General features: G+C 46.5%; 2 protein-coding genes and 1 long non-coding RNA gene across 3 annotated transcripts; 2 read left to right on the top strand and 1 right to left on the bottom strand.

Annotated features, from left to right (window-relative positions):
• The first annotated feature begins 5,760 nt into the window (after positions 1 to 5,760).
• On the top strand, positions 5,761 to 7,865 carry Khdc3l (KH domain containing 3 like, subcortical maternal complex member). The gene is made up of 3 exons (XM_040740253.1): positions 5,761 to 6,222; positions 6,419 to 6,598; positions 6,794 to 7,865. Exons 1-3 carry the CDS (start codon positions 6,054 to 6,056, stop codon positions 7,705 to 7,707), a joined length of 1,263 nt encoding a protein of 420 aa, XP_040596187.1. The 5' UTR covers positions 5,761 to 6,053; the 3' UTR covers positions 7,708 to 7,865.
• Positions 7,866 to 13,550: 5,685 nt separating this feature from the next.
• LOC110341569 lies at positions 13,551 to 14,525 on the bottom strand. Its single transcript, XR_002383535.2, has 2 exons — positions 14,070 to 14,525; positions 13,551 to 13,858 (listed from the first exon to the last, which is right to left on the bottom strand). It is a non-coding gene; the product is annotated as an uncharacterized LOC110341569 (long non-coding RNA).
• Positions 14,420 to 23,296, top strand: Rsl24d1 (ribosomal L24 domain containing 1). The gene is made up of 6 exons (XM_005073735.4): positions 14,420 to 14,573; positions 15,843 to 15,956; positions 17,316 to 17,388; positions 19,024 to 19,087; positions 21,632 to 21,717; positions 22,465 to 23,296. The coding sequence occupies exons 1-6, from the start codon at positions 14,493 to 14,495 to the stop codon at positions 22,536 to 22,538; spliced, it is 492 nt and encodes a 163-aa protein (XP_005073792.1). The 5' UTR covers positions 14,420 to 14,492; the 3' UTR covers positions 22,539 to 23,296.
• The last annotated feature ends 1,121 nt before the right edge of the window (positions 23,297 to 24,417 follow it).

Genomic DNA, 24,417 nt, shown 5'->3' on the forward strand with positions numbered 1-24,417 from the left:
GTCCTGGAACTTGCTCTGTAGACCAGGCTGGCCTCGAACTCACAAGAGATCCATATGCCTCTGCCTCCCGAGTGCTGGGACTAAAGGCATGCTCCACCACCGCCCAGCCACCAATTATAATTTTAAAAGGTAAAAACTGTTTTTCTTTTTTTTTTTTTTTTTTTGGACACTAAATGTTTGGCAGAACTTGTAATTAGTAAAACAAATATAAAGGAAAATAAGTAGTTTGAATAGTAGTTCTCAAGTATTTTTGGGCTTTTTGTCTTTTTGTTTTTAGACAAGGTGTCACTATGTAGCCCTGGCTGGCCTGGAACTCCCTTTGTAGACCACCAGGCTGGCCTTGAACTCACAGAGATCTGTCTGAAATCAGCCTCCCAAGTGCTCAGATTAAAGGTAGAGCCATCACACCCAGCCCTTAAAGCCTTTTAAAATTCAGCATCTATTATTTATTGCCACTGTCCTTTGACCCCCTTCCCAGCAAAATTAGCCTTGGCTACTACGCTTTTTCTGTCAATGAAATGAGTGATTCTTTGACACACTGAAGCTCATTGAGGGCTTTTGCATCCAAATCCTCTATATCTGAAACAGATCCTGTGGTTTTTTTTTTTTTTTGCAGGGGGGAGGCGTGTACAGTAGTGCCTTCCAAAGTTGTGCTAAGACCTCAGTGGAGGGTGGAGTTTATCATTTATCAAGGCTCATTTTAAATGTCTCTTTTGTAAATAAAAATAAGTTAATGTCAGCCAGGCAGTGGTGACATACATCTTTGATCCCAGCACTCAGGAGGCAGAGGCAGGTGGACCTCTGTGAATTCAAGGCCAGCCTGGTCTACAGAGCGAGTTCCAGGATGGGCTCCAAAGCTGCAGAGAAACCCTGTCTCAAAACGACAACATTTGCACAGTGCCACTTTCAAGAAGCAGATCCACAGTTAGAATCAGGTCTTGTTGGCGCCAAAAGTGGCACAGGGTTAAATGTGTGTGATAGACAACCACACAAGGAACTGCCTTGATCCTTTGAAAAACCTGTAGTCTCTTTGAAAATGGTTTAAATTTGATATAAAATAACAATTTTGTGTCAATGTATTTTTCTATTTGCAAATCTGTATAAAAGAAAATGCTCTTCAATGAACTTTGTGCCAATTAAAACATTAAAAAAAAAAGAGGTTCAGTGTAGAGTGAAGCCTTCCCGCCTGCCTGGTTCCAGAGCTGCATCAGTCCCAAATAAACACAGGAGGCTATATTAATTATGAAGCTGTTGGCCGTTTGCTTGGTTTCTTACTGGCTATCTCTGACTTAAGTATTTACCCCATAATTGTTAATCTAAGTATTTCTCTTACCAGAGAAAGGGTCTGGACCTTTTAGTCCTCTGGAGGCTACATCATGACTCCCTGGGTTTCTCTTTCCCAGAATCCTCCTCGACTCCTAGTCCCACCTATCTTGCTTCCCTATTGGCCAACAGTGCTTTATTCAACAACCAATAAGAGACAGATTTCAGAATGACATCTCCCATCAGTTCAGTCTTAGCAGGTTTGTATGAACATTATAAACTATGTACTGTAATGTCAAAGGAATCCAAATTCAGGGTGCAGAGTCCATGAGATGCCCATTGAGGGGCCTGGTCAAAACAACATCCTGGGAACATAATTCAAAATGTCTTCTTGGGCAATTTTATGTGTTTCATGTATATGAATGTTTGCCCAAATGCATGCCTGGGTACCGTGTGTGAGCAGTGTCCTTGGAGGCCAGAAAAAGGCATCATCAGATCCTTTGGGACTGGAGGCACAGCCATCTGTGAGCTGCATTGTGGGTGCTGGGAGTTGAACCTGGGTCCTCTGGAAGAACAGCCCGTGTTCCTAACAGCTGAGCCATCTCTCCAGCCCCCAATTAAAGTGTTTTATCTAGTATTTACTGAGCACCCTTGAGGAATGGTGAACCAGATAGTCTGAGGGAGCAAACCAAAGATGGTGGCAGCCTGTACTCAAAGCAGAGCTGAGGGGCAGTGCCAGGGCATTGGGGGAGGCGTGGCTGCTGACTAAAAGAGGAGACTCGGCCCCCTCTCCTATGTCTTCACACTTACACCCGCTCCTCTGGGCACACCACCCAGGCAGCTATATTCCTGGTGCTTGCTATCAGTCTGTCTTGGATGCTAGCTTTCCACAAGTCTGCTTGGCACTCTCTCTAAGACTTCTGAAATACCACCTTGTCCAACCATGTCCTATAAAAGAGCAGTCACTTTCACAGGCCACCAGAATGTCCCTTGTTGCATCCTTCCCCCATGGGGTCTGTTGACCAGCTTGGGACTAGGAGCTTCTAGGGACTAGGAACATTTCTTGTCCCCTCCTTCCAGTAAAGCCTTCATGCAAGTTCCCGTTTTCTGTCCACACTTATTGTCTAAATGATAATTCCTGTTTTTGGCCCACCCTTTGCCAGAGAGCCCTGGGAACATTGGCTTCTGACATTGGTGGTTTTCCTGACATTGGTATATAAGGCTCCACTCTTGTTAAAATAAACACCATTCTCCTTGCAAGAATGAGCTGCTGAATTTTTCTTCATTTACATCTTTAGGATGTATTTGGACAGGGGTACCAAGTTAGGGGTACCGAGTTAGGCCTCAAATAGAGGGTCAGCCCCCACAGAGGGGTGGTTTTGAGTCAGGCCCCAGATAGGGGTCAGCCCCCCACAAGGCTCCAGCCCTCACTTGACCCATTGGTGTCAAGATTTTCAGGGATTTCCTGAGAGCCCACCCCCACAGAAAGCCATCCAGCATTCTCAGTAAGGTTAGGAGTGAGTGTATTAAATATGGGTGCTACTAGTTCCTATCCCCTTCTGGAGGACCATTTGATCCAATTGTTAAAATGTCAGGGCACGAATATCAGACATAAGACAGCTAAGGACTTCTTAAAAACTATACATAAAGTCAGCCCTTGGTTTTTGGTCTCTGGTGATCTTAATTCCCTCGATTGGAGCCAGGTTAGAATGGACCTACAAAGAACTTTACATAAGGAAGGGTCAAATACCATACCAATTGTTGCCTTTTCTATGTAGCGTACACTTATTAGTGATAATACGGTAATGAAAGAACAGGTCAAAAAAGCTAAAGATGCTTTCACAGAGGCTCAAGACCTAGAGTCTGTTAGATCAATTCAAACTTCTAATGTTCCTTCTTCTGAGTCTTCCCCCTCTTCTTCAGGGGATGAGACTGAGGAACACAAAAAGCCTCAACTTGAGAAACAACCTCCAATTAAAACATAAGCTTAAAAAAATGTTCCCTTAAGCCACATCCCCCTGCCTATAATCCTAAACATTCCGGTTCTCTCTGTCTGGAACTGTGTGGCCAGACGGGGTGGTGCAGCATGGCTGCCGGTTTCCCTGGTGGGAATTTGGAGCTGCTTACTGGGCCAGCAGGTTCTTTATGACCCGGCCGTTTGTGTGCAGACCTCAATGGCTACACATTTTGAGGTTTGCAGACCACCTTGGGATTGGCTGGCTTTCGGGTGTCACCAGAAAAGGTACATCGCTTGCTTCATAACAGGGTGTGCCCTCAAAAAGTCCAGTCTTCACCTGGACACCTTTCAAATGTTAAATGATTTTCAAAAGCTTCTGGGATATATCAATTGGATCAGACCTAGCTTAAAAATTACTACTGGGCAACTTATACCTCTTTTTGATATATTACAAGGGGATTTGGATCCCAACTCTCCCAGAGTCCTCACTATGGCAGGACAGGAGTGTATTCATTTGATTGAAAAGGCCTTAGAAGGGGCTCATTTGGATTTTATAGACTATGCTCAGCCTCTAAAATTGTGTTTTGTTCTGCTCATGCTCCTACAGGAGTTTTTTTTTGGCAAGAGAATCCCATTCTCTGGGTTCATTCTTGAGCCTCCCCTTCTAAATCTGTGGTGTCCTACCCCCAAGCTATAGTTGCACTCCTATTTAAAGCACAAAAGATTGTCTTACAAACCTTTGGCAAGGAACCAGATCAGGTTATTACACCTGTCAACAAATAATAATTGTAATTGGGCCATTTTTCTCTTTGCTACCCAGAGTTATTAATCATTACCCATCCAATAATTTGGTTTCCTTTTTTAAAATACATCCTTTGATTTTCCGAAAAATTGTAGTCTCTCAGCCTATTTCTAATGGGTGAGTAGTTTTCACAGATGGTTCCGCTAAAGGTACAGCTGTAGTCGTGTTTTTTCCGATCATTAAGACAGCCAGAATTCCTGCAACTTCTGCCCAAATGGCCGAACTTTCAGCCGTGGCCTTGGCTCTACAACTTTTCCCCATGGAAGCATTAAACATATATATCAATAGTCAACATGTTGCTCATATTACCCAATCCTTGGAGACTACTGTCTATGTTGCTCCCATCTTTGGGATACAAGAAAGTTTATTACAGGTACAAGGTCTGCTATGGCAACAGAGTGAACCTACATTTGTGTGAGGGACATCTTAGGGCCCACACCCCTTTGCCAGGGCCCCTCAGCAAAGGAAATCGCATGGCTGACATGTCTGCTCAAATAGGTGTGGTTTTACAAGGGCTCACTAAAGCACAATCCCTACATAAGCGCTTTCATCTCAGCGCAGGGCCTTTATGCTTTCATACTGGGATTACCAAAGAAAAGGTTGTTCAGATAGTTAAGGATTGCCCTTTTTTTGTAGAATTTCTTCCTGTGCCTCACTTGGGAGTTAATCCTCAAGGACTTTGGCCCAACCACATTTGGCAAATGGATGTAACACATGTGCCATCCTTTGGTAAATTAACATTTGTCCATGTTTCTGTAGATACTTTTTCCCACCTGATATTCACCTTTGCCCACTCTGGTGAAAAAGTGAAAGATGTTAAGAGACACTGTTTACAGGCTTTTTCGTACATGGGGGTCCCAAAACAAATGTCAATACAATATGAAATATTTACCAGAATAAGAACTTACACAAAAGGCTGGGGAGTCAAAAGTGTGGCAGGCTTCCAGAGGAAGAAAGGAGAAGAGGGGTTCGTTTCTCTTTCACTTCCTTTTATCTCCACCTGTCCTAAATTTCCTTATCCCTGCCCTTAGGGTGGATAGCTTTGTGGGGCTCACCCCTCCACAAATTAAAACTGATAATGGCCCTGCCTATGTCAGCAGAGGTTTCAATCACTTTTGTCTAGATTTTGATATTTTCCCCAAAACTGGAATTCCTTACAACCCCTGAGAGCAGGCTGCTGTGGAAAGCGCTCATCGCACTCTGAAAGCCTATTTAGCTAAAGCAAAGGAGGGGGATCTTGGAGGTCACCTTGGCTCTCCTCACTCTACTCTATCACTTATCCTCTATATCTTAAATTTTTAAATTGTGGATGCTTCTGACAGCTCTGCAGCAGACCATCATTGGTGATCCACTGTACAGCAAAAACCTCTAGTTAAATGGAAAGACCCAACCTCACGTATTTAGAAAGGACCAGATCCCGTTTTGGTATGGGCCCGGTGGTCTGTTTGGGTATTCCCACAGGATGCTGAGTCCCCCATTTGGGTTCCAGAGCATTGTGTGCATTCTGTTCCTGCTGATAGATATCAGCTGCCGATAGACCCATTAGGCTTTAATGAGGAACCGGCCTGTCCTGATGCCGGCGGGTCTTCAGAGTCAGGTATACCTAGTTACTTGACCGAATATTTTTTTTTTTGGTTTTTCGAGACAGGGTTTCTCTGTGGCTTTGGAGGCTGTCCTGGAACTCACTTTGTAGACCAGGCTGGCCTCGAACTCACAGAGATCCGCCTGCCTCTGCCTCCCAAGTGCTGGGATTAAAGGCGAACGCCCCAACAAGTGTCTGAAGACCAGAAACCAGTCTCTCCCTCTATGTGTAACACATCTCTCTCACAGGTGCAGCCAGTCTATCTGTGAAGCCTTGAAGACAGGCGGGGCTTCTGGGAGTGGGAAGCAAGGCCTGAGAGCCAATTGGAAGGACAAGGGTAGGGAGGGGCTAGCAAACAGCTCTTAAAATACAGCTTGCCAGAGTGGCCTTTTTCTTTGGTTTTCTGGGTTTGGATTTGTGTATGGTATTTGCAATGATACTGGTGCAACATGACTGCTTTTAAGAGCTTTAAGTCGCTCGTCCAGCTGCGACACAAAGAAGGGACTTTATTTGAAGTTGTTGGAGACTCCAGCAAGCTACCCGGCTGGTTCCATACCAAGTATCTGGATGAACCAAAAGCAATATACTTGGATGTCTGGCTTGCGGAAGCTATTTTTGGTGAGTGACCTGGGAAGGGAAGGCAGCAGTACCTCTTTCCTGACTTCTATGTCTGAGTACGTCCTATAGAGAAAGCCAGCCCGGTGGCTGTGGCCCCAGGCCCGTGCCATCTCCACTCTGCTGCCTCAGCTTCTGAGCAAAAGTGCCAAGAAGTTTGAGCCACCTCACCCTCATGTTTCTCCTGTTCCCTGCGTAGGTAAGGGTGGAGAGAACATTCCACACGTCGAGAATATGTCATGTACTTTGCTTCAAGTGAACCAGTGGGAGCCTGAAGGGGCAGCTGAGATTTTGATATTCGGGTCCCCTCATTGCCAAGAGGATGTTTCACAGATGATCTCGAACTTGGCTAACTATTTCTCCAATAAAAAAATGCAAGGTATGGACTGGGAGTAGGTAGGATTGTGTTGCCCAGAAAACCCTGGTTCCCTGAGAGGGATCCACTGGGGAAAACCGATTTTGGAAATGTTGCAGGAGGCCAGATAGCCCTGTGTTTGGGAACCTTTGTGCCCTACAGTAGGTCCCAGGGGTGACTGTCTGTACTAGTCTCCTTACACTGCTTTCATTCTAACAGAGGACCTTTCTCAAGAGGCTGAGACCCAGTATTTTCCTGTGGAGGTTCAGGAGGCTGGCACCCAGCTGACTCCTGTGAAGGTCCATGATGTTGCCACCCAGCAGGCTCCCCTGGAGGTCAGTGATGCTGCTACCCAGTCGGCTCCCCTGGAGGTTAGGGATGCTGCTACCCAGCTGGCTCCTGTGGAGGTCATTGATGTTGCTACCCAGCCGGCTCCCGTGGAGGTCGGTGATGCTGCTACCCAGCCGGCTCCCCTGGAGGTTAGGGATGCTGCTACCCAGCCGGCTCCCGTGGAGGTCGGTGATGCTGCTACCCAGCCGGCTCCCCTGGAGGTAATTGATGCTACTACCCAGCCGGCTCCCGTGGAGGTCGGTGATGCTGCTACCCAGCCGGCTTCCCTGGAGGTCAGTGATGTTGCTACCCAGCTGGCTCCCCTAGAGGTCAAGGATGCTTCTACCCAGCTGGCTCCCCTAGAGGTCAGTGATGCTGCTACCCAGCCGGTTCCCGTGGAGGTCAGTGATGCTGCTACCCAGCCGGCTCCTGTGGAGGTCGGTGATGCTGCTACCCAGCCGGCTCCCCTAGAGGTCAGGGATGCTGCTACCCAGCTGGCTCCCCTAGAGGTCAGTGATGCTGCTACCCAGCTGGCTCCCCTAGAGGTCACTGATGTTGCTACCCAGCCGGTTCCCGTGGAGGTCAGTGATGCTGCTACCCAGCCGGCTCCCGTGGAGGTCAGTGATGTTGCTACCCAGCTGGCTCCCGCGGAGGTCAGTGATGCTGCTTCCCAGCTGGTTCCTGTGGAGGTCGGTGATGCTGCTACCCAGCCGGCTCCCCTGGTGGTCCATGAGGCTTCCACCCAGCAGGATAATGTGGAGGCTAGTGAAGCTGCCACCAAGGACACTTCAGTCTCCCATTGAAGTCTGCGAGGCTGTCATCCAGCAGCATTCATTCTGTAGAGGTCTCTGAGGTGCCGGCCCAGAAGTTTCCTGAGGTTGTTCTTAAAGCAGGGACAGACCCAGAGCTCTTCTGTGGAGAGCCATGAGAGGAAGCCCAGCAATCTTTTGATGTCAGTATTGAGCCTTCAAAGGCTGGCTGGGAACCACTTACCAGGTTATAGCTGTGCCCCAGGTGTTGAGCCAGGATAGATGTGGTACACATGTGTAACCCCAGCACCTAGAGGCAGGGGGCTGTCTAGTTCCCAGGCTAGCCTGGGATGAATGAGGCAGCGATCTTTAGCCCCTGCCTGCCTAAGTCTCCAGACATCTTCTTTTTGGTTGTTTTTGACCTAAAATTGGAAGACCTAAAATTGCGTTAAATGTTTATAAATAAAACCGAAACTATTCCACTAAAGAATTGCATCCCCCAAGGTGTATTATTTGGGTGGGAAAGGGAACACTGCTCAGCCAAGTGCTGTTGGACACACCTGCTATCGACCTTGAGGGTAGAATCTCTAGGATTGTTGGTCCCCACCCCAGCACTCATAGGGGCAGGATCAAAGGCTTCCCTTGTTCTTTAATGCAGTACATCTGGAAGGGATGGAGCTGTCCTGCAGGTCTTGAGTCTCCCACCTGATATTTGACTCAAGGTGCCTTGAACGGCCCGGGGTTTGAAACTTGTTCACTTGACAAAACTGGCTCTGAAAGGGCCATCCGGTTGTATCTAGTTGCCACCAGCTACTTCTGGTTATGGCTAGTGTCCCTCTGGGAGGAGGGGAATTGTAGGAGGGCTAGGCCTGCAATGCTGTCAGCTTTAGGACTTTTCTGGGGTCGTCTGAGTTTCCTGAACTTGGAGAGCTCATGGGTTGAGGATCCTTCGAAGTCTGAGGTGGAGGTGGTTGAGTGCTGTAGATTTCCATGGAAACATTCTGGTGGTAGGGTTAACCGCTGGCAGGAATGATTGTGACTGACATTTTTCACATAAATTCCAGGGGGGGCAAGGCTGTGGTGCTGCATGCCTTTAGTCCCAGCCCCTGGGAATCTGGGGCAGGCGGACCTCTGGAATTTCAGGGACATCCTGGTGTACACAGCATAGCAAGTTCTAGGCCAGCCAGAGCTGCACAGTGAGACCTTGCACCAAAAATTCTAGGAGATCATCACTGAGGAGGGGAGAGCAGAGCTTGGGCTTGGCGCATTCCAGGCAGAGCTTACATGTTCTGGGTGACAAATCAGAATATAGAGATGACTTGAGAATGGGATATCAAGTTTAAGGAACCTCTCCATGGCCATGTTCGGTTTTTATTTTTAATTGAACAAGGTTTCTCTGTATTGTTTTGGAGCCTGTCCTGGAACTTGCTCTGTAGACCAGGCTGGCCTTGAACTCAGAGATCCGCCTGCCTCTGCCTCCCTAGTGCTGGGATCAAAGGCGTGCACCACCACTGCTCGGCAGGACATGTTTTTGAGGCAGGGTCTCACTGTGGCTCTGACTGGCTTATGATTCACACTATAGTCCAGGCTGGCTTAGAACTCTTAAGAGGTTTGCTTAATGGCCTGGCATTGGTGGTGCACGCCTTTGATCCCAGCACTAGGGAGGCAGAGGCAGGCGGATCTCTGAGTTTGAGGCCAGCCTGGTCTACAAGAGATAGTTCCAGGACAGCCTCCAAAGCCACAGAGAAACCCTGTCTCGAAAAACCAAAAAAAAAAAAAAACCCAAAAACAAAAAAAACAAAAACAAAAAGAGTTCTGCTTACTTCTGCCTTCTGAGTGCTAGGATCAAGTCTGTGCTTTATCTCCTGGTGAGCCATTCATTCCCCTTTATCTTACATCATAAGAAGACTGGGCATTTTTAATTCCAGATATGAGGAGCCAGCCTCATGTCTACTCCTGTCTGTAAATGAATTAGGTTCAAGTAGGTGTAAAAGATTGCTCAGAACGAATAATTTTACTTTGGCTATGATGTAGTGTAGTGGTAAGTGCTTCCTTCCCCTGAATGCACAGGGCCCTGGGTTGGATCCCTGGTTTCAAAGGAAATGGATGCAGGTGATTTGATTTGCTTATTTTTTGTTTTCTTGAGATGTTGTGTAGCCCTGGCTGGCCTGAAACTCAATATGTAAACCAGGCTGGCCTCATCTCAGCTCTGTCTGCCTCTCCTGGGAATAAAAGTGTGTGCCTCACCACATGGCTGGGCAGTGGTGGCACATGCCTTTAGTCCCAGCACTTGGGAGGCAGAGGCAGGCAGATCTCTGTGAGTTCGAGATCAGCCTGGTCTACAAGAGCTAGTTCTAGCCTCCAAAGCCACAGAGGAACCCTGTCTTGAAAAAACAAAAAACAAAAAAGTGCCACCACATCAGGTTTTTATATATAGTTAGTGGAAACAGGGTTGACTGTAGCCCAGAGCTTGAACTCAATGTAGCTTTAGACGCAGTTAAACCTTTTTTTTTTTTTTTTTGAGACAGGATCTCTATGTAGCACTGGCCTTTCTGGAACTCCGGCCTGTAGAACAGGTTGGCTTTGAATTCAGATCTGCCTGTCTCTGCCTCCTGAGCACTGGGATTATATGAGTGCAGCACTATCACTCCGGGGACCCTGAACTTTTGATCTACCTATCTCTACCTCCTAAATGATAGGTTATAGGAGTGTACCACTGCATCTAGTCAACTCTAAAGAATTAAAACTATATCTTTTACTGAATAAACAGTATAGTATAAATGGGTTCCATGGTGACACTTGTGCATGTATAACATGCACTTTTTGGTTTTTTTTTTTTTTGAGGTATTTCTTCAACCGAGACTCCTGATAACTCTAGCTCACATCAAGTTGACACAAGCCCAACTCATTTAGTCCCTTTCTACTTTCAGCTTATTTGAGTGCAGACCCCCATAATGTAGAAAACATGTTAGCTTTGTCTTTCTGAAATGACTTTGAAAAAAATCTTTTTATATGTTGCGCTTCATCTATTTTCCTGTAAATATTTCCCCTCCCCAAAATCTTGGTCTGTAGCTCTTGTTGGTTTGTGGTTTTACTGCTTCAATCTCCAAAGCAGTAGGATTACAGCAGTGAGGCACCACCCTGGCTTAAATGGTATGGTTACATTCCCCTTTGCAGGTTTTGTCGGGTTGTGACCGGGTCTCTCACCATAGCCAGGGCTAGCCTGGGAGTTGCAGCAATGTGCCCTCTTCAGCGTCACGAACGTTGGGACTACAGGCTCTTGGGATAGGAAAGTAGGGCCCCTAGTTTGCTAGGTAGTGGAAGATGACCTTGCCTCTGTCTTCCAAATGCTGAGATTACAGTGCACCACCACAGGGGCTTTCAGTTTGCTGTTTTGCAAGAAAGACTACAAAGTAGCAGATAGTGAATGAAATGGATATAGTAAAGAAACCCAGCAGGGCATGGGTGGAGCACGACTTTAATCCCAGCACTGGGGAGGCAGAGGCAGGCGGATCTCTGAGTTCTAGACCAGCCTGGTCTACAATTCCAGGACAGGCTCCAAAACAATACAGAGAAACCTTGTCTCGAAAACCAAAAAAAAAAAAAAAAAAAGAAAAAAAAAGAAAAAAAAAGAAAAAAAAAAGAAAAAACCCAAATAGTTACTCCATGAGTGAAAAAGAAAGTTATTCTAAATTGCTTAGGCTGTCTCTCCAGGAGAGTAGAATCAACAGGGTGAGGTGTGTGGGGGTGGGGGGTGGGGAGTATATTATGACATCTGGATTTTATGGTGCCTGGGAGGAAGGGAGCCTGTGAGCTGGGTGGGGCTTGTGAGGAGGGATTTGAGGGGTCGACCTTGACATGTTAATGTCATGGCACCACAGTCATATGTTAATGAGAGTCATACATAACTTTTGCCAGAGAATAAGAATGACTCCTTTTAGCAAATAGGAAGTATCTCTTTTTGTTTGTTTTGTTCTTTGAGACAGGGTTTCTTTGTAGCTTTGGAGTCTGTCCTGGAACTCTCTCGGTAGACCAGGCTGGCCTCGAACTCACAGAGATCCTCCTGCTTCTGCCTCCTGAGTGCTGGGACTAAAAACATGCACCACCACCGCCTGGCTAAGTAGATAGAGGTGTGTGCCAGCACTGGGTAGAACAATCCCACTGAAGCACAGAGCCGTCTCCAGCCTCATGTACACTAATTTAGAAATTAAGATGATGTTCTCTTCCCCTCCATCTTTCTGATTTTTCTCTCTCCCTCATTCTAATATCCACCCCACCCCAGTCTTGGTATGTTGTCAAAGATTTCTATGCTCGTTGGTTTTTATGTCAACTGGACACAAGTAACAGTCATTATGGAAGTGGGAACCTCAGTCGAGAAGCTAGGCGGTGATGGTGCAAGCATTTAATCCCAGCACTCAGGGGAGGCAGAGGCAGGCGGATCTCTGTGAGTTCTATGACAGCCTGGTTTACAGAGTCAGTTTCAGGACAGCCAGGTCTACACAGAGAAACCTGTCTCAAAAAACCAAAATAAAGCAGTTCTTCATGTTGTGGCGAACCCCAACCATAAAATTATTTCTCTGCCAATTTATAACTGATTTTGCTATTGTTAGCAATCTTTTTTTTTAAAATAAGATTTGTTGTGTATACAGTGTTCTGTCTGCATGTATGCTTGCATGCCAGAAGATGACACCAGATCTCATTACAGATGGTTGTGAGCCACCATGTAGTTGCTGGGAATTGAACTCAGGAACTCTGGAAGAGCAGTAAGTGCTCTTAACCTCTGAGCCATCTCTTCAAACCCATGTTATGAATCTTAATGTAAATAATTGATATGCCATCCCCAAAGTGGGTCAAGTCATAGACTACAAGCATGGCTATATATCCATTACATAAAATTATAGAAAACAGCTTACAAACTAAAGGGAGCAGTTAGAGATGGGAAGTGTCTTAGTTATTTTTCTATAACTAAGTTATAGTTGTTTTCATATAAAACAACATAACCAAGACAACTCACAGAAGTATTTAATGGGGCCGGGTGGTGGTGGTAGCTCATGACTTTAATCCCAGCACTCAGGAGGCAGAGGCAAGCAGATCTCTCTGAGATCAAGACCAGCCTGGTCTACAAGAGCTAGTTCCAGGACACCCTCCAAAGTCACAGAGAAAACTGCCAAAAACCAAAATCAAACCAAAACAAAAACATTTAATGGGGCTCACAGTTTGGGGATGAGTTCATGACTGCTATGGCAACGAGCATGGCAGCAGACAGGCATAGCAGTAGCTGGATGCTTACACCTGATCCACAGCACAAGGTAGAGAGGGAACGGACTAGGTATAGTATGTGGTTTCTTGAAACCTCAAAGTCACCCCAATGGCACGCCTCCAACAAGGCCATGCCTTCTAATCAGAAAGACAGCCTACTAATTCTTCGGCTGCATAGTCTGGGAGCTGAGATCCAAGGCACCAGTTTTGACATCTTGTCCAGTGAGGTCAACTCAGGAACAGAAGACTATAGCTTTGGGTTTGGGGGTGCAGTCAGTGGTAGAGTACTTGACTAGCATGCTCGGACCTTGGGTTTGATCCTAGCACACAGGAAAAGTGATAAAACTACTAACTTTTGATCAGGGAGATAGGAGAAGCCAGTGGGACAGGAGTATAGGCAAGCCTGTAGGGCAGCTTTGTATAGAGGCCACACTTCAAAATATGAAAAGAAACAAACAAAAACAGGCAGAAGTATTTTGGCTTTTTTCCCCTTTCTTTGACAGGAGCTAAATAAGTAGTTCTGGCTGACCTGAAATTTGCTAAGTAATGTCTAGAACCTACAGAGGTCTCTCCTACAGCCTACCTTTGCATCCCCAGTGATGGTGTTAAGGATATGCACCGGCACACTTAGCCAAAAATTTATCAGTATGATTTATTTAAACATACTTTAAATATTCCAATATGTGATCAACATATAACGAGACAGGTAAGGTGACACACCTCCACAATGCCAGCATGGAGGCAGGGGGATGGTGATTTCCAGGTAAGCTCAATTACATATTGAGATGTCTACCTCAAAAACAGAATGAGGTGCTGAAGAGATGACTCAGTAGTTAAGAACACCGGCTGCTCTTTGAGGAGGTTCACAACTATTAACTCCGGTTCCAGGGAATCCTACGCCATCTTCTGGCCTTGGTTGGCACAGCACACATACACCGTGAACGTGCTAAGCAAACAAAACATAAAATACAGATTTAAAAAACAGCCAGGCAAGGTAGTGCACCCTCTTAACTCCACTACTAGGGAGGCAGAGGCAGGCAGATCTCTAGTAGTTCGAGGCTAGTTTACAGAGTCAGTTCCAGACTACACAAACTGAGATCCTCTCTCAAAAACACAAAACCAGAATAAGGGACCCGATATCAATCCCTGGGACCCACACGGTTTGTCTTCCGAGGCTGGGGAGGGAGGTTCTTGCGGCGTACTCCTGCCAAGTCTTTTGGGGAAGGCAAGCCTGGGGTAAAGGAGACTTGGCCACGAGGAGCGTACTCACGGCAAACACACAAACCACAATAACGTAAGTATACACGGACAAATTCTGCGACGCTTAAAGCGCAGGTACAGAAGATGGCCAGGGACACTGAGTCAAAACACACGGATGCAGACTAAAGCCTCCGAGCGTGTGCTCGGCGGCGATGCTGCCACGCATGCGTTCTTCGGGAGGTGCCTTTACGCTCAGTGCGCGCTCCAAGGACCATTTCCTGGTCGTGTCAGAGAATTGCTTCCGGCGGCTAGGAAGTGACGTTTTACATCACTTCCTCTCAAGCTCGGCTCCCGGGAGGTGGGTCCCACGCGGAGTCAACATGAGGATCGAGAAGTGTTACTTCTGTTCCGGGCCGATCTACCCGGGCCACGGCATGATGTTCGTCCGAAACGATTGCAAGGTGAGGCGGCCGTGGCCCGCGCGCTCCCGGTGGCTGGGGACGGGAGCGCGCGCGGCTGGCGGTGGTTGGTGGCTGCGCCGGGGTGGCCCGGGCTGGGAGTCCAGGCCTCAGCTCGCAGCGGGCGAGTTCTCCTCGCTGCGGCCGGACGCACGTCTCATCCCAAGGCCGTCTGGGCTGCCGTAGGGTCAGGACTCGGTCGAACGCATGCTCGGGCAGGCTTCGTGCTGACCTCCGAGTGGAGGTGGGAGGGTCTGCAGAGGTTAATGGACGTGGTGCCTGCGGCCGAGTAGAGTTCCGCGTTGTTGCTGGAGATGAGCTAGGAGAGACTCAGAATGGAGGTTTTTGGGGAACTGGCTTCCTCGCAGCCTTCACTATCCCGCTTCGTCAGACCTTCGGGAGCCAAACCTCCTTTAGCCAACATAGGACGGTTCAGTTCTTGACCCCCTTGATCTCTCCAGGTCTCAAGTTCAGGAAGCCTCGGAGCACTCCTGGCTACACCGGATCCTTCCCCCGAGTTCAGTGTTTTGATTTCTGCATGCGAGGGAAGGAGCATCCTATGTAGGACATTGCGCAATTTGAGTAGAAGGTGCAGAACAGTTGAGTCTCTGAACGAGGACTGGAGTGTAAATGGCAGGCGAGGCTTGGGGTGGGGCTGATAATGTGAATAGTGATACGGGGTGAAGTTATGACAGGCCTTATATAGTGCATGCATTTGCCCTCTTATTTGGGAGTCAGCCTCATTCCTCTAATTCTCAGAATTGCATGTCCATGATGTACTTCGGTCCCATTTGAGCCGGTTACCCTTCCTGCGCCCCGACCTGATGGGTCCTTTTTGCAGATGGTTCCCGTTCATTTCGTATCATGCCTTCTTTTTCTTTTTCTGGCGAAGCAATGAGTTTCATTAGAGTAACTTAACAAGGGTATGGGTGAAGGGTTATTTAAAGGAGCATAGCACCTCGTTAGCCTATAACACCGAAGACCCCCCCCCCAGCAGCTGTTAACGGCATATATAGATCCATGTGGAGGGGTGGAACTTTGTGAGCTCTTGTGACAGGGTTAAAAGGGAAATGTGAGCCTGTGAACGTTGCTTGTCACCATCAGAACAGAACTGATGTCTCTTGTGATTCTCAGTGTTGTCAGTAGTTGTTGTTCACGAACACCATTGTCATTTCTCAGACTCACAGTAGTTGTTGGTTGACTAGTGGGTGTATTCTGTGATGGAAACATTTTTATAGTTGATACCAGTATTTTAACGCCGGTGTCTTATAGGTGTTCCGATTCTGCAAATCCAAGTGTCATAAAAACTTCAAGAAGAAGCGGAACCCACGCAAAGTCAGGTGGACTAAAGCCTTCCGGAAGGCAGCCGGCAAGGAGCTCACGGTGGTGAGTACGGTGGTGGTCGCCCAGCCTGAGCATGGGGTCCTGTCACCTGGTTCTGAGTGCTTTATTTGTTTGGCTGTGGAAAGTCTTGTTCTCATGTGATCCTCAAATCAAGGGGAAAACTGCCCACTCCAGTTTATAGAAGTATGGTTTGTTTGTTGTTTATTTATTTTTAATAATTTATTTTTACAGACAGGGTTTCTCTGTGTAGCTCTCGCCTTCCTAAAACTAGCTGGGTAGATCAGGCTGGCCTCATTCACAGAGATCCACCTGCCCCTCCCAAGTGCTGGAATTAAAGGTGTGTGCCACCACTGCCCAGCTGTGTCCCCCTCCCCCCCAAAAAAAGCTGTTTTGACCTTTGCAAAGAAAAAGAATGTGTTGGGTGAAGTGGAAGTTGCCCTTTAAGGATTGAGAGGAGGTTGGGAGAAGAGCTGATTGTGCTCCCGAGTAGCACTGAGGCTCAGGTGAGGTTTGAAACCGACATTATCAGTGTCTGCATGTCCTTGGTAGAGCTGTCAGAGAACAAGCTAGCAGGTTAGGTGGAAGCCAAGGGCTAAGGGGATGCCTTGTCCACGTTGGTCCCTGAAGAGGGAGAAGATGGAAGCTGTAGCTGTCCTTTGTGGTTGTCCCTTCCCCCTAACCCTGCGACCTCTCCCTCCTGGTCTCTGTAACCCCTGGTCCCATACAGAGAACCATGTGTAGGACGGGGGGCCAAATCGCAACTACTTTCAAAATGGTCTTGAGTGTGGGTGAAGCATCCAGAAAGGGGGGGGTGCCAGTTCCGCCCCTTCCTCTCCAGCTGCCAGCTGCCTTACTGCTGAGCACTTTGTGAGCTGAGCAGAGTCTCCCGTTTGTGAATGAAATAGCTGGTATTCCATATGGCTCTGTCAGTTGCCTTTGAAAACCAAGGAATACAGGCAGCTTTTTCAAACTGTCTTGAGATGAATGCTTATTAACTATCGAAATACCTCCATTTGGTATTTCGCCCAGAGTCACACAGGGCGAAGGTTATACCCTGCAGGTGTGGAAAAAATGTGAATTCTTGGTGTTTGACTTTTGATCTAAGAAAAATGGTTCATGTGGTGGGAATTTGTGTCTGAGTCTCATGTGGAGGTGGGAAATTAGGGAAGCCTTTCCAGTTTGTTTGTAATTCTCATGGTTCTTTGGTAGCTCCTGAAGGAGGGAATGCTCTTCCTCTCCCTCTGGGAATCTCCCATTTTCTCAGAACCTGGGCTGTTTTCAGCTTGTACTCCTCAGTATTAGGAGGAGAGAGGGTGTCTTATATTTGGCACTTAGGATTTTTGTGAAAAGGAGAATATTTAAAACAATGATTGCTTACCAGCCTTCTGTACCATCTTATAGGACAACTCATTTGAATTTGAGAAACGTAGAAATGAACCTGTGAAGTACCAGCGAGAGCTATGGAGTAAAACTAGTAAGTCTTGGGGACTTTTAAGTGCTGGCTTGTATGAATACTAAATTTGCTTCATTGCTTGACTCTTTTTCATTTCATGTTAATGGTTCTGGTGGTGTTTATGTCTTTAACTATGAGTTATTCCAAATTGTTTTTAGAATTTGGCTAAATTTGGATATGTCAGAAATTGGTGTATCCATATAAAAATAATGAAATTATTAAACTTGAAGTGCCTACCCAAAATAAAAACCACAAATTCTGAGAGAATAATAAGGAAATGCTCTGGTGGGTGAGGTGAGACCCAGTTAGGAAATACACAGGCTGATAATGCATCGCCAGTCTAGACTGGCTGCTTCTGGGGTGTAACCAGAACAGAGGCTTTTCTGTCCTGACCATTTCTGAATAATCACTCAGAGACTCAGTAGTAATTCTAAGTGTTTGGCCGATGGCTCAGGCTTATTGCTAGCTAGTACTTACATTTAAATTAGTCCATTTCTATTACAGTGTGTCACTGTGTAGCCTGTGGCTTACCAGAGGTGTCTGGCATGTTGCTCTTTGAGAGGCCGCTGGCATCTCAGACTCTGCCCTTCTTCCCCTGTATCTCTGCTGATTTCCTGCCTGTCTCTGTCCTGCCTTGCCATAGGCCAAGCAGCTTTATTTATCATCCAGTGAGAGCAACAACATGCAGGAACACATTCCCTATCACAGGGTGCTATAAGATTAAAAAGGTGTTGCACTTAAGGAGATCAGTATAGATTTTAAGGGGTGTCTAGTGCTTGTTTGGGTAAATATGAAGTTATGGACCCAAAATTAAAAGCAGTAGTTAGTGTTCAGCCTCTGTCACCCCCCCCTCCCCTTGAAGTAGGCAGGGACTTTAATTGAAGGGAGATAGTGTTGTAAAACTTAGTTCCTTCTTTTCTAGAGGGTCTTGCTGTGAAGCCATGACTGGCCTTGAACTCATAGCCTTGGCCTTCTGAGTGCTGTGTGATCTTTAGGTTGCAGTTTTTTTTTTTCCCTCTAGACAGGGTTTCCCTGTGTAGCTTTGAGAATGTCCTGAAACTAGCTCTTGTAGATCAGGCTGGTCTTGAACTCACAGAGATCCGCCTGCCTCTGCCTCCTGAGTGCTGGGATTAAAGGCGTGTGCCACCACCGCCTGGCTTAGGTTGCAGGATTTTTGTATGTGACAGGCCCTCTCCTGCCTTCTCTCCATCCCATGTCGCTTTTATGCAGCCTTCGGCTTGCAGCTAATACACAGTCCCTGCCCTCTTGTGGAAACTCCCTGGTTTCGGTTACTTGCTGACTGGTTCAGGTAGTCGCATTCCTACATGTGCAAATGCTGTAAAAAGCAGTGTGGTTTTCTTCCCTGCCTGGGTTCTGTCAATCTTTTGTATTGAATCCTAAAAACAGACTTTTCAGAAGTGCTTTGTGGAGACAGTATGGGAGTCTAAGATTGTTTCCTCAACTGCCTTATGCAGTTAATGGGCCTGAGTAGTGAGTACAGCCAGCAGCTCATACTGTTAGCTCTGTCTCAGTGGTTGTTTCGTATTGGATTTTTTCACTTAAGCCAAAGTCATGCAGAAGTATTTAATGTAATTAATGGTTACAATCCTACTGCTTCTTGAATGTGTGTAAATTTGCTGACTTTTTTTTTTGTAGTTGATGCAATGAAGAGGGTTGAAGAGATCAAACAGAAACGCCAGGCTAAGTTTATAATGAACAGGTATGTGTACTTTTAGAGGAATAATTACAAGATTTCTAGAGGCATTTGTGTTTTAAGCCTTTTTATTTTGATATAATTTCATGCTTTAAAGAAGCTGGGAAGAGTACTGTGACACATTTTACACTCACTTTTTTTGCGAGTACAGTGAGCTGCAGACATGTGTGCTCCTGCTTTTTGTGCCTCAGGTTATCCGTCCCATGTAAGATTCTTTCCTTACTTAAACACACTGCGGTTTCAGACCAGGACGTGGTGACGCTGCAGGACCGCCGTGTGCCCAGCAGAGCCTGCTCCCACTTCCCACATAGCTCGTAGCTCCTTTCACACGGCCAGGTTCCCATCTCCCTTGTCTTCCTGGTCAGGCTGTTGGGTAGAATGTTTCTTCATTTGGGTTTGTCTGCCTTTCTTCAGGGTTAGATTTTGGTTAGGCCCCCTTGGAAGGAATGTCACAGTCATCACAGTGTCCTTGCTCATGTGTACTGTCACTGTTAATTTGTTTCTTTGGTTACAGTGGTGTCTCTGTGTCTCTCCCTAACAAAGAGTCGTTCTTTTCTTGGTAGTTGGTATGGAACAGATTCTGGAAAGAGCCTGTCACTCCTCAGTCTTGTTCTTGTTTTTAGCCTCCATAGGAGAGCCTGGCCTTAGTCATGGCTTTCCCTTTTCTACTCCTTCAGGATCCCCTTTCCTCATATAAGCATGGACCTGTGTTTGTGAACTCCTGTGGTGTTTGGTAGGCTGTGATTCATATTGCTGAGTTTGGTCTTGTCCCCTGTCCTGTCCTGTCCTGTCCTGTCATACACCCCAGGGTTTCTCAGTGGCTATGGAACCTGCCCTACAACTCACTTTGTAGACCAGGCTGCCTCGAACTCACAAGAGATCCACCTGCCTCTGCCTCTGCCTCTGCCTCTGCCTCCGGAATGCTGGGATCTAAAGGCGTGCACCACCAACACCTGACATAATACTGTGTTTATTTTGATGTTCTGTATGGCCCATGCTGGACCAGTGGGGGTTCCTCAGGTTGACAAGTCATCTTCATTTTTTAATTCTTTGTTGTTTCATGCGTAATAAGAACTTCAGAGTTCACATGCTTTCCCTGCTCTGCCCAGGGATTAATGTATTTAGAGCAGGAAAATTCACTTTTTGTTACTAATTTTATTTTTTGTTTTGTTTTTCGAGACAGAGTTTCTCTGTATTGTTTTGGAGGCTATCGGTCCAGCCCAGCCTCGAGCTCACAGAGATCACTCACAGAGATCCGCCTGCCTCTGCCTCCCTAGTGCTGGGATTAAAGGTGTGCGCCACCACCGCCCGGCTGTTACTAATTTTTAAAAGAATGTTTGCTTTTATTTTGTATATGAGTGTTTTGCCTCATGTGTGTGCCTGTGCACTGCCTGAAGAGGTCAGAAAAGGACATCAGAGATGGAACTGGAGTTAGAGACAGTTGTGAGCCACCACGTGGGTGCTGGGAACTGAACCTGGGTCCTCTGCAAGAGCAACCAGTGCTCTTAATCACTGAGCCGTCTCTAGCTTCTAAGTTTTTTCTTTTTTCTTTCTTTTTTTTCCTTGAGACGGGGTCATATTGTGTCACTCTTGATGTCCTGAAACTCAGAGATTCTCCTGCCTCTCCTGAGTGCTGTGATTAAAGGAGTGTCCCTCCCCAACTAGCCTAATTTTTTTTTAATTGTTCTCTGTGTGTGTGAATGTGCCGTGGTGTGTATGTGGAGCTCAGAGGATACCTTGCAGGAGTTGGCTCACTCTTTACACTATGTAGATCCAAAGGATTGAGTACTTAGGCTTGGCAGCAAGTGCCTCTACCCATGCCACTGTCAAAAATTAGTCTTAAATCTAGCCATGGTGGAAGTCTTAGTAAGGAAGCCTGCTGTGGCAACTTTCTGGCATTTCAGAAGGTGAGCATGGACGTTTGAGAACAGCTCTGTTAGCATTTCTGGTGTCTTAAGTGTTTTATGCTCCTGTAATTGCTGAATAATTAACAAAGCTACACAACATGGAGACTGCTCTGTGAGGAGGAGGCTCACACACACTGGCAATTGGGAGGCTGCTTTGTGCCATAGAGCTTTGTGTCTGTGCCATGGAAATGAGCTCTGAGATGTGCCGAGCCCTCAGTCAGACCCCCATTCTGTCAGTGGGTACACCTTGAGTCCCCACTTGCACCACCCTGGGTGCAGTGGGTGCCGTGGATGAACAGGTTGCTTGGGTAGAAATCCTGTTTAATCAGAAACTTGACCATTTTGACGTTTTGACAGAGTTACCAGGGAGGAGAATGCCTGTCAGTAAGGGCTCATCAGGTGACTTTGCCTTGATTTGTGGATAAACATGTTTGGGAACCATTTTATTCTTGTTGACTCACAGCAGCTGTTGTTGGGTGAGAGGCAGGAGAACAGGATGGAACAGAAGGTTGACCACCCCTTTGCATTCCACCTGTGCCCTGTGAGACAGACAGCGTCATTAGTGAATGCGGTGGCTGTGGTGGGAATTAAAGTCTCAGAAGTTTCAGTCACTGAAGCTTGGCTTTGATGCATTTTGTCACAGGCTGAAGAAAAACAAAGAGCTGCAGAAGGTTCAGGACATCAAAGAAGTCAAGCAGAACATCCACCTTATCCGGGCTCCTCTTGCAGGTGAGCAGAGAGTCAGACATCGATTTTGTGGTTGGTGTAGTTGGGCCCCAGCTAGCTTTCTAAAGGCGTTTTTTAAGACCAGATGTTAACCTATAAGCCCCACCTATCCAAGGACCCTGTAGCTCCCTGAAATTCTGGGAGTTGTAGTTTTTAGAAAGTTACAATGTCCCATGGGGGAAAAAACTGGCTATATGGGTTTGTCCTTATAAGCACCTACAAAATATGCCTCAGGGCCACTCACCTGGAATTCCAGGGAGTGGACTTGGCCAGAGCCCATCTACCTGGCCAGCACTGAATATTTAATAAAAGTTTGCTTCATATTTTGCTCAGAATGGTAGAATAGGTTTTTCTGTGGCCAATGTCAGAGCCTACATCTAGGTATCTGAAGTCACAGCCCAGCTTTGGGTTCTGGGCTTACTCACCAGTCAAGTGATGTGGAGCACGTGCATCTGTCTGTGGTTTCTCATGGTTCAATAAGGTTTGCAGAAGTTCCAGATGAGGCGTTCATAGAGTGCCTTGTGCATTTGTAAGACTTCTTTTGTGATTTTTGACTAGTATTCTCAAATCCTTAGAAATGGCTACTATTGTAGGGCAGTCAGGATGCTTTGTAGACTGCAGGAATAAATTGCAGGGTCACACTTAAGTTCCTATGTTTTACAGTTGCCTTATGTTTAAATTTGAGTTTATTTTTGGTGATTCTCATACACGAGTACTGTATTTACATTGTATCTACTGTATCTTTTAAAGGCAAAGGGAAGCAACTGGAGGAAAAAATGGTACAGCAGTTACAGGAGGATGTGGACATGGAGGATGCTTCCTAATGGTGCCGCCTGCAACCAGCCCTGTGCACGCTGGAAACCAGTGGAGACTGTTGGTCCCTGAGTTATTCATTGGTTACATAAGGTCCCTCAGACAAAGGGGATGCACTTGCTTCCCTCTTACCTTAAAGCATCCATCGTGGGAGTTAGAGCTCAGCTCTGTCAGTGTTCTACTTCACTGTGTTATGCTCAGAAAACATGAAAGTTTGCGGGTAGATGAAGGCATGAACTCTGGGCATAACATGGTTGAGCCATTGCTTAATGGCACCAGGCAACATTACTGTACTGACTGTCTTGCTAGTGTGAAATTTGTTTTTTTGTTTTGTTTTGTTTTGTTTTTGGTTGTTCGAGACAGGGTTTCTCTGAATTGTTTTGGAGCCTGTCCTGGAACTCGCTTGGTAGACCAGGCTTGGTCTCCAACTCACAGAGATCTGCCTGCCTCTGCCTCCTGAGTGCTGGGATTAAAGGCGTGTGCCACCAACGTCTGGCTTTAGTGTGAAATTTGTAGTGATGTAATATTTTCCTGTTTATTAGAGTTATTGAAACAGGTCATAACAGAACTAACCATTCTCATGACAACCTCAGTCTCTTTTGTTGTGGTTTAGTCTGTTCTCCTTAGAGTTGCATACTGACTACATACAATGTTACAATGCAGCTGAATTGTTCTGGGCTGTTTGTCCTGCTTCAGCCATTCTAATAGGCAGCTTGTGGATGTTGGGGGGTGAGGCGGGTTGAATAAACTTTGCCTAGATGGTACCTTATTACTGCTTTGGAGAATGCTCAGTTTCAAGTTGTGTCTTCTGGCCCACCAACCCCCTTCCTCCCATTCTCTCCAGACCAGCCGTGGTCTAAAGTAGAAGAATTTTCGTGCCTTTTAAATTTTTTTATGCGGTTTTCTTTTTTTTTTTTTTTTTTTTTTTTTTGACTTTTGAGACAGTGTCTCTCTATTATGTAGCTCTGGTTGTCCTGGAACTCACTCTGTAGACCAGGCTACCTGGAACTAACAGAGATTACCTGCCTCTGTCTCCTGAGTGCAGGGATTAAAGGTGTGCGCCATCACACCCAGCATTTATTTTCTTTAAAAACAAAACAAAACAGAACTCTTTGTTTTTGGAAAACAGAATTTATGGATAGAATGTTGCCTATTATTTGTACATAAATAAAACCATTTACAAAGTAAATACCTACTTTTTTTTTACTTTTTTAAAAAATTGATTCTTTGTAGATTTTACATCATGCATACATATCCTACTCATCTTGTCCCTTCATATCCCCCCTCTGCCCTTGTAACCTCCCTCCCAAAATAAAAGAAAATAAAACAAAAACCCCACTAACATAAAAAAGAAAGAAGGTCTCTGTGGAGGCTGTGGTGTGGCACAGTGAATCACAGTACACCCTTTAGGCAATCTGACTTGTGAGCGTTCGTTGCAGGGAGTCATTGGTCTGGTTCAAGGCCTCTGGCTTTTGCTACACTCTCAGTACCGGGTCCTCACTGGGACTCCTCTTGGATACCCTGTTGTTGCCCTGTGTCATGGAGAACCCGCAGCTCTGGATGTGCAGATCTGGCCCCTTTGCCTGCTCCTGCAGATTATAGATGAAGTGGATGTTGTGGCGGCCTGACTCAACCCTGGTTCTGGGCCTGGGTGGCAGGTGTGTTGGTCAGCCCGCCATTTCCCTCACTGACACCACTAGGGTGAGTTTTCAGACTTGACCAGGCTAGTTCTGCTCAAGCCCGCGGGGCCGGCTCTGTTGTTTTGTCCAGGCTATGGGGAGAGCGAGCCCTGCAGTTGGTGAGGTGCAGGACCAGCTCTTGCCCCTGCTGCTCCCCCAACTGCAGGTGGCAAGGGGTGGAGGAGGGCATCTTTCCCTCACCCATGCCACC

Source organism: Mesocricetus auratus, unplaced genomic scaffold (genome assembly GCF_017639785.1).
Source record: "Mesocricetus auratus isolate SY011 unplaced genomic scaffold, BCM_Maur_2.0 Super-Scaffold_100691, whole genome shotgun sequence".
Classification (NCBI taxonomy): Eukaryota; Metazoa; Chordata; class Mammalia; order Rodentia; family Cricetidae; genus Mesocricetus; species Mesocricetus auratus.

Bases quoted from the DNA above. Each gene is read 5' to 3' on its own strand.
- Rsl24d1 (XM_005073735.4), top strand. From the start codon at position 14,493: ATGAGGATCGAGAAGTGTTACTTCTGTTCCGGGCCGATCTACCCGGGC. The intron at 14,574-15,842 runs GTGAGGCGGCCG...GGTGTCTTATAG, and splicing joins TCGTCCGAAACGATTGCAAG to GTGTTCCGATTCTGCAAATC. The intron at 19,088-21,631 runs GTATGTGTACTT...ATTTTGTCACAG, and splicing joins GCTAAGTTTATAATGAACAG to GCTGAAGAAAAACAAAGAGC.
- Khdc3l (XM_040740253.1), top strand. From the start codon at position 6,054: ATGACTGCTTTTAAGAGCTTTAAGTCGCTCGTCCAGCTGCGACACAAA. The intron at 6,223-6,418 runs GTGAGTGACCTG...TTCCCTGCGTAG, and splicing joins GCTTGCGGAAGCTATTTTTG to GTAAGGGTGGAGAGAACATT. The intron at 6,599-6,793 runs GTATGGACTGGG...TCATTCTAACAG, and splicing joins CTCCAATAAAAAAATGCAAG to AGGACCTTTCTCAAGAGGCT.